Source organism: Entelurus aequoreus, linkage group LG17 (genome assembly GCF_033978785.1).
Source record: "Entelurus aequoreus isolate RoL-2023_Sb linkage group LG17, RoL_Eaeq_v1.1, whole genome shotgun sequence".
NCBI lineage: Eukaryota > Metazoa > Chordata > Actinopteri > Syngnathiformes > Syngnathidae > Entelurus > Entelurus aequoreus.
The window spans coordinates 4,702,396-4,711,987 of NC_084747.1; the positions used below are offsets into that span (position 1 = coordinate 4,702,396).

The 9,592-nt window shown below is 38.9% G+C and overlaps 1 protein-coding gene across 2 annotated transcripts in view; it reads left to right on the top strand.

The window, feature by feature from the left end:
- Window positions 1-7,479, top strand: part of LOC133632174 (zinc finger protein 37-like) — a 162,801-nt gene extending 155,322 nt beyond the window's left edge. For both annotated transcript variants that reach the window (XM_062024459.1, XM_062024458.1), the window contains exon 3: window positions 5,098-7,479. In XM_062024459.1, the coding sequence (XP_061880443.1) occupies window positions 5,098-6,122 (1,025 nt within the window). In that variant the 3' untranslated portion in view covers window positions 6,123-7,479. The remainder of the gene's footprint in view (window positions 1-5,097) is intronic.
- Window positions 7,480-9,592: the final 2,113 nt, after the last annotated feature.

Genomic DNA, 9,592 nt, shown 5'->3' on the forward strand with positions numbered 1-9,592 from the left:
GATACTAATGAATCATATACCGCCATTCCCCTGCGCCCTCGTCGTCGTCACGTCGCGTCATTGCTGGTTTTACGAGCAGACGAGCATGTTCGGCAGCGCACAATCACCGAGTACTTACAAGCAGACACAGTGTGTAGACAGAAAAGGGAGAACGGACGCATTTTGGCTTAAAAAGTAAAGATAAAGGTGAAGCTATAACACTGAAACGCCCTCAGGAAGAGGTGCTTTGAGACATCTAAAGTCCATCCGCCGTCGGCAGTGTTGTAGCTACTTCTAAATCACTAATCCTGGCCTCCATGGCGACAAATAAGGTACGCTTCTTACAAGTATCATTATCACTGCAGGACGAGGAATAGCTAAACATGCTTCACTACACACCGTAGCTCACCGGCGTCACAATGTAAACAAACGCCAATGGTGGATCTAAAGCTAACATCCACTGTAATGATACCAAGTACAGGAGCGTATCTAGTCGATACTACTATGATTACGTTGATATTTTTTGGCATCACATCTTCTTTCGTTTTTTAAAAATGTATATTAGTTTAGTTTAGTCTTTATTTGAAGGGACAATGCACAGAAACATTAAGCTCAAAGACAGATATGTTCTGTACCAGACTATAGCTAAATAGCTCATTTCCATCTGCAGTCCCTGACTACCTAAATTAAAGGGATACAAAAATCATGCAATACAATTATGACAATAAAATCATACTATAGCATGTAATCAAATTAAGAAAAGTCATAAAATGCCCTTTCATGGACACATACTTAATATACAATACAACCACACCTCATGTACATCATCACACAAAGACAATACATGCTCTTGTTCACATCTGTCATCATTTGTAAAAACAACCATGATTTTAACACACACAATTTACAACAAAAATGCTCTCATGGATAAATATAATACACATGAAGTTGACATGTCAAACAAGGTGGCCGCCTTATTGACCGTGTGAGCAGCTTTTATTGCTCCAAAGCCACTTTTTAACTTCAATGGTGAATGAAGAGTCATCTGTTAGACTTTTCAAGTTTGTTGTGAGGTCGTTCCATTCCTTTATCACTTTATATGAAAAGGCTGATAGTGCAAAATATGTTTTACATCTGGGTACGCCACACTGCCCCCTGGAGGAGGCTTGTGTGTTTCTAGTTGTTATTATGTTTATAAAGTCAGGAAATATGTCCCTGGACACATGAGGACTTTGAATATGACCAATGTATGATCCTGTAACGACTTGGTATCGGATTGATACCCAAATTTGTGGTATCATCCAAAACTAATGTAAAGTATCAAACAACAGAAGAATAAGTGATTATTACATTTTAACACAAGTGTAGATGGAACATGTTAAAAGAGAAAATAAGCAGATATTAACAGTAAATGAACAAGTAGATAATTAATTTTCTACCACTTGTCCTTAATAATGTTGACAAAATAATAGAATGGAAAATGACACAATATGTTACTGCATACGTCAGCAGACTAAATTAGGTGCCTTTGTTTGTTTACTTACTACTAAAAGACAAGTTGTTTATCAGTCAGATAATATCGGCAGACCGATATTATCGGCTGATAAATGCGTTAAAATGTAATATCGGAAATTATCGGTATCGGTTTTTTTATTATCAGTATCGTTTTTTTTTGTTTTGTTTTTATTAAATCCACATAAAAAACACAAGATACACTTACAATTAGTGCACCAACCCAAAAAACCTCCCTCCCCCATTTACACTCATTCACACAAAAGAGTTGTTTCTTTCTGTTATTAATATTCTGGTTCCTACATTATATATCAATATATATCAATACAGTCTGCAAGGGATACAGTCCGTAAGCACACATGATTGTGCGTACTGCTGCTCCACTAATAATACTAACCTTTAACAGTTAATTTTACACATTTTCATTAATTACTAGTTTCTATGTAACTGTTTTTATATTGTTTTACTTTCTTTTTTATTCAAGAAAATGTTTTTAATTTATTTATCTTATTTTATTTGATTCATTTTTTTAAAAAGTACCTTATCTTCACCATACCTGGTTGTCCAAATTAGGCATAATAATGTGTTAATTCCACGACTGCATATATCGGTTGATATCGGTATTGGTTGATATCGGTAATTAAAGAGTTGGACAATATCGGCATATCGGATATCGGCAAAAAGCCATTATCGGACATCCCTAGTTGTCTTGTATGTTCACTATTTTATTTAAGGACAAAATAGCAATAATAAACATATGTTTAATGTACCGTGATATATTTAAAAAAAATAAAGCCAATAATGCAATTTTTTGTGGTCCCCTTTATTTAGAAAAGTATCGAAATACATTTTGGCACCGGTACCAAAACATTGGTATCGGGACAACACTAATCGACATTGTTGGCTGCACGCAACATGAAGGAATTAGACTTGTAATTGTGGCTGGAACGTCCATTTTTGTTTTTTCTGAATCAACTGCAAAAAGTGTGATCGCAGCACAAAACTGAGTCGACAACTTCCAGTAAACATCTCTTCAAACATACTGTACATGTGGAAATGCAGTCTTTCCTGCACATGTGTGTGTGTGTGCTGCCTTCAGCAAGAGGACAAGTAACAACATCTTTAGCTGGTTGTCCTGAGACCAAAACCACAAGAAAGAAGGCAGATATTATTTTTTCTCTCTAAAAAAATAGATCTAGTTGTTGCTTTTGACACAATGCCATCTTGTTATTTCACGATCATATTTCATAATAATTACTAGAGATGTCCGATAATATCGGACTGCCGATATTATCGGCCGATAAATGCTTTAAAATGTAATATCGGAAATTATCGGTATCGGTTACAAAAAGTAAAATTAATGACTTTTTAAAACGGCGCTGTACGTAGCGGTACATATCCGGTAAAACACGGACGTAGGGAGCAGTACAGAGCTGACGACTGCAGCATGAGAGGTTTACTGGCGACGCTTGATGACCTCATCAAACCGCCGCGAGCGCAGCATAACAACAACAAGAGTGTGTTGTTGCCGGTGCTGTAGCCATGGCTAACAAGCGAGCTCCCTCTGTGACTGACTAACGACACCATGTCTATGGTTTGGGATTATTTTAAAGTGTGACTTTTTAACACGGACGTAGGGAGAAGTACAGAGCGCCAATAAACTTTAAAGGCACTGCCTTTGCGTGCCGGCCCACTCACATAATATCCACGGCTTTTCACACACACAAGTGAATGCAACGCATACTTGGTCAACAGCCATACAGGTCACACTGAGGGTGGACGTATAAACAACTTTAACACTGTTACAAATATGCGCCACACTGTGAACCCACACCAAAGAAGAATGACAAACACATTTCGGGAGAACATCCGCACCGTAACACAACAGAACTAGGGCTGCAACTAACGATTAATTTGATAATCGATTAATCTGTCGATTATTACTTCGATTAATAATCGGATAAAAGAGACAAACTACATTTCTATCCTTTCCAGTATTTTATTGAAAAAAACCAGCATACTGGCACCATGTTGTGGACATTGGGGGTGCAGCATACACCAATAATAACACAGAAATGCATGGCAGCTCCCGCCATCAGTGTGTGAATGTGTGTGTGAATGTGTGTGTGAATGTGGAAATACTGTCAAAGCGCTTTGAGTACCTTGAAGGTAGAAAAGCGCTATACAAGTATAACCCATTTATCATTATTATAAATGTAACTCATCAGAACTGAATCAGATATTGTACACGTTTCTGTTGTGAATAATAAAGGATTCATTTTAGACTGCCTCTGAATAATGGCATGAAATATTCCAGCACCTTCATAACGTTTAGTTATACTAAAGCGTCACTCAAATCTAAATATATTTATATAGCTTTATCGGGCCCGGCTACATTGATCCATTATGACACCAACCTGAGATATTTCTGTCCGTTACGTTTATTTCCAAATTGGTAACCGTGCGTTTTCTCTCTCAAAACGGAGTCAAATGTGCCGGAGACACATTATCAGCCCTGCGTTGCAACAAAGGCATAACTTTAACGTTACTCACAAAAAAGCTGAACTCATGAATGCTTGTTGCCACTATGGACTTAAAAAGTTACGTACTGTGAGTTCCTCCCTTCATCCATGGCTGCAACATGTTTCCTTTTCAGGTGCTTCTGAAGCAATGTTGTACTTCCGTGCCATTTTGCAGGAAACGCTCTTCTTTGAAGTCTTTAAAGTAAAGTGTTCCCACACTTTTGACGACTTAGGTCGTACACTTTTCTCCATTGAAGCAATAACGCTAGTGTTTTCCTGCGCCATTTTTCAAATGTTTCCAGCAAAGGAGACGGCGTCGTCACGTGAGCTGCACATGACACATCATTGGCTAGCTTACGCCACCTCATGAGACGTAGCCTCACCGCCGCCCTGGCGCTGTTTTGTACTGTTTTTGTACTTATTTTGATTATTGTTTCTCAGCTGTTTGTAAATGTTGCAGTTTATAAGTAAAGGTTTATAAAAAAAAAAAAAAAAAAAAAAAAATAACCAAAATAAAATTAAAATAAAAGACTCCGCGCATGCGCATAGCATAGTTCCAACGAATTGTTGACTAAATTAATCGCCAACTATTTTGGTAATCGATTTTAATCGATTTAATCGATTAGTTGTTGCAGCCCTAAACAGAACAAATACCCAGAACCCCTTGCAGCACTAACTCTTCAGGGACGCTGCAATATACACCCCCCGCTACCCCCCCCCCCCCCAACCTCCTCATGCTCTCTCAGGGAGAGCATGTCCCAAATTCCAAGCTGCTGTTTTGAGGCATGTTTAAAAAAAAATAATGCACTTTGTGACTTCAATAATAAATATGGCAGTGCCATGTTGGCATTTTTTTTCCATAACTTGAGTTGATTTATTTTGGAAAACCTTGTTACATTGTTTAATGCATCCAGCGGGGCATCACAACAAAATTGGGCATAATAATGTGTTCATTCCACAACTGTATATATCGGTATCGGTTGATATCGGAATCGGTAATTAAGACTTGGACAATACCGGAATATCGGATATCGGCTAAAAAGCCATTATCGGACATCTCTAATAAGTACTACTTGTCTTGCAGACGTCCAGCAGCTGATTGGTCGGCAAGAAGAACGTCTTTCTTATCCGCATGCGGGGAGCTCCACTTTAGAGCGAGAAGATCCACAGACCTTCCGCATTAAAGAGGAAGAGGAGGAACTCTGGATTAGTCAGGAGGAAGAGTGTCTTCTATGGCAGGAGGAGGCCGATCTCGCCAAGTTGCCACTGACCGTTGTCTCTGTGAAGACTGAAGACCACGAAGAGAAACCACCCGAGTCCTCACAGCTTCATTATAGTCTAAGTGAGAAGAACAGGGGGGCGGAGCCTCAAAGCTGCAGCAGATTACCACCAAACCTGAGGACAGAAGCTGATGAAGACGACTGTGGAGGATCACAAGCAGACAGCCTCTTAGCTCCACTGTCAGGCAGTGACGACACATCACACTATCCAGAGGATGGAGACAGAGACGACGCTCAAGAACCTTTGAGCAGCGATACAGACTGTGAAGAGGATATCAAGACTGATACCGACATCAAAAACTCTGAATGTTCTAAACAAAACATGTGTAGAAAATGTTTGACCTGCTCAGTTTGTGATAAACCCTTTTCTTATAAGAGTGACCTGGCTCAACACATGCGGACGCACACTGGAGAAAAACCTTTTAGTTGCTCTATTTGCCATAAGCTGTTCTCTGTCAAAAGCAACATGCGTTCACACATGAAGAGACACACGGGACAAAGACTTTTCAGTTGCTCGGACTGCGGTAAAACGTTCTTTCAAAAGGTGCACATGCTGTCCCACATGAGGACGCACACGGGAGAAAAACCTTTCAGTTGCTTGGTTTGCGGCAAAACCTTCTCCGAGAAGAATTCCGTCAGGTTACACGTCAGAACGCACACGGGAGAAAAACCTTTCACTTGCTCGGTTTGCGATAAAAGATTTTCCCGGAAGACGCTGTTGGTGTCGCACACGAGAACGCACACGGGAGAAAAACCGTACCAATGCTCAATTTGCGGGGATGGGTTTTCTCGGAAGTCGTCTTTGAACAAACACATGCAGAGCCACTGATGGTTCTTCTGGCTTCCATGCAGTTGGCGTTAGAAGTGAAGTGTTGAAGTGTCTTTAACACAAAGCTATAGACGGGTTAACTTCCCTAATATATTTTATTTGATGCTGTATTTAATTCTGGACCTTGAATGCAACACATAATCATTGTTGATGTTTTCTAATGCATCGATCAACTTGCTGGTTTTATCTTCACACTCATAAAGTGCAAGTCAACTGTTACTTCTTCCAAAAAACAGGATTATATATATTTAGTAAAACTGATAACACTTTTCATATCTTGTTGATGTACTTTATTTGATGTGCACCATGGAAAGCGTTTGTCAGCCTTATATATGCGCACGCAATCACGCCATAAAGGAGTTTGTGCCATCGTCTATTTGCTGGTGACTATTTCCCGTTGGAATGTCCATACGAGTTCAACGAAGACTGTGTTGAGTTTTCCTCTTTATTTGATATATTACCTGTTTTTTATTGGATGATATTGCAGTACTGTTTGATTTACAAACCCCAAAACCAGTGAAGTTGGCATGTTGTGTAAATAAAAACAGAATATAATGATTTGCAAATCCTTTTCTACCTATATTCAATTGAATAGACTGCAAAGACGAGATATTTAACGTTCGAACTGGAAAACTTTTTTTTTTTTTGTGTGCAAATATTAGCTCATTTGGAATTTGATGCCTGCAACATGTTTCAAAAAAGCTGGCACAAGTGGCAAAAAAGACTGATAATGTTGAGGGATGCTCATCAAACACTTATTTGGCACATCCCACAGGTGAACAGGCTAATTGGGAACAGGTGGGTGCCATGATTGGGTATAAAGGCAGCTTCCATGAAATGCTCAGTCATTCACAAACAAGGACGGGGCGAGGGTCACCACTTTGTCAACAAATGCGTGAGCAAATTGTCCAACAGTTTTAAGAAGAACATTTCTTAACCAGCTATTGCAAGGAATTTAGGGATTTCACCATCTAAGGTCTGTAATATCATCAAAAGGTTCAGAGAATCTGGAGAAATCACCGCACGTAACATTGCATGCCCGTGACCTTGGATCCCTCAGGCGGTACTGCATCAAAAAGTGACATCAGTGTGTAAAGGATATCACCACATGGGCTCAGGAACACTTCAGAAACCCACTGTCAGTAACTACAGTTTGTTGCTACATCTGTAAGTGCAAGTTAAAACTCTACTACGCAAAGCGAAAGTCATTAATCAACAACACCCAGAAATGCAGTCGGCTTCGCTGGGCCCGAGCTCATCTAAGATGGACTGATGCAAAGTGGAAACGTGTTCTGTGGTCTGACGAGTCCACATTTCAAATTGTTTTTGGAAACTGTGGACGTCGTGTCCTCCGGAACAAAGAGGAAAAGAACCATCCGGATTGTTCTAGGCGCAAAGTGTAAAAGGCAGCATGTGTGATGGTATGGGGGTGTATTAGTGGCCAAGGCATGGGTAGCTTACACATCTGTGAAGGCACCATTAATGCTGAAAGGTACATACAGGTTTTGGAGCAACATATGTTGCCATCCAAGCAACGTTGTCACGGACGCCCCTGCTTATTTCAGCAAGACAATGCCAAGCCACGTGTTACAACAGCGTGGCTTCATAGTAAAAGAGTGCGGGTACTAGACTGGCCTGCCTGTAGTCCAGACCTGTCTCCCGTTGAAAATGTGTGTCGCAATATGAAGCCTAAAATACCACAACAGAGAACCCGGGCTGCTGAACAACTTAAGCTGTACATCAAGCAAGAATGGGAGATAATTCCACCTGAAAAGCTTCAAAAATGTGTCTCCTCACTTCCCAAACGTTTACTGAGTGTTGAAAAGGATTTTCAAATCATTGTATTCTGTTTTTATTTATGAATTACACAGCCTGTCACTGGTTTTGGGTTTCGTATGTAGAGTATTGGATTGACATATCCCTCGCTTTTTAGTGTCTTTTGTGTGTATTGTTGAGTTTTTGTTTTTATATTGTGCTATTGTTAAGAGTGATGGACCTCAGGAAGACATTTTAAACAGCACAAACCTTAAAATAAAATGTATCATCCTGTTTTTTTACTCATTTTTTTCTATTATTTTCCACATACTGTACTTCCATTTGAGCAGTTTTCTTTCGGAAACTTCCACATTGAATGTATTTGTGCCGCAATGTTTAGTTCAATCTGGAATGTTTTGCATGTAAAATTTCAATCCATGAATGACAGAGCGCTGCTTTCTATGATTTTTTTTTTTTTACTGTAAACATAGGAATGGGAATTTATCAGATGTTTCCGATTCCGATTTCAGCTTAACGATTCGGTAGGGTTTTTTTTACAAACCCCCCCAAAAAAGGCATAATTTTACAAACCAAAAGTTACAATTTTACAAGAAAATTACAAGTTGTAAATCCATGAGAAGAAAAGTTGTACTTTCACATGAATAAAGCACCTTATTTCACCAAAGTAAAACATGTAATTAAAGCAAGAATAAGACACACTTACTGTGATAGAGTAGACACTCTTTAATAGGTGTGTGTGTGTGTGTGTGTGTGTGTGTGTGTGTGTGTGTGTGTGTGTGTGTGTGTGTGTGTGTGTGTGTGTGTGTGTGTGTGTGTGTGTGGTCTTAAGGGAACAGATGCAAAGATTGTTTAGGATACATTCAGGCAATATAATATGCAATAATATAACAGGATATGTATAATGTTATATATAACATAATATACTCTACAAAGTGTTATATGCAAATATGCAAACAAATGTACATGGACTATTAAAATAGTCCATTAGAAATGAATGGACAATAAGCACTGCTGATTTAGACAGTGCTTTAAACATGGTCGATGTCGCCCTCTAGTTACTGTGTAACAAGAAGTATGTCACCATTAGCGAATTATACCGTCATGCAGAAACATTGCTGCAAACTAACACTCGGTTAAGGCTACGTCCAACACATTATAGGCATTTTAGCAGTAATAACCGTGCTATATTCGACGTATACTTACATTTTAGTCAAGAACGCACACGATGCTGTTTACACCATCAACCAAGAGCCCATATTATACAGAAAACACTACCGACAGGAAATGACGTCCCAGACTAGATCGCCAAAATAAGAGCACAGGAAACCTAACGTCTTAAAACTGCGTCAGAATAAAATAAAAGTAAAACACTTTCTGACACATTGTAGGAAAAGGTCATAATATTACTGGTATGAAGCTAAAATGCTTAAAAAAGATGACATATAATTATATATATATTCCATATTGGGCTCAGTATGCATTTTATGAAAGTGAAGGCATACTTTTGCTAGAAAATGTATTATTTTGACCGAATGTTGATGAGGAAAAAAGGTGGAGACTTGCAAGAAAAAACGGATATTTGTCATTAATTAGCAAAGTGGTATATTTTCCAAAAGGTATGACTCATTTTGATGATAAAAGTTTTGTTTACGTAGATTAGTTACTCAAGTAATGTCTCTTTATTTGAATTGTTG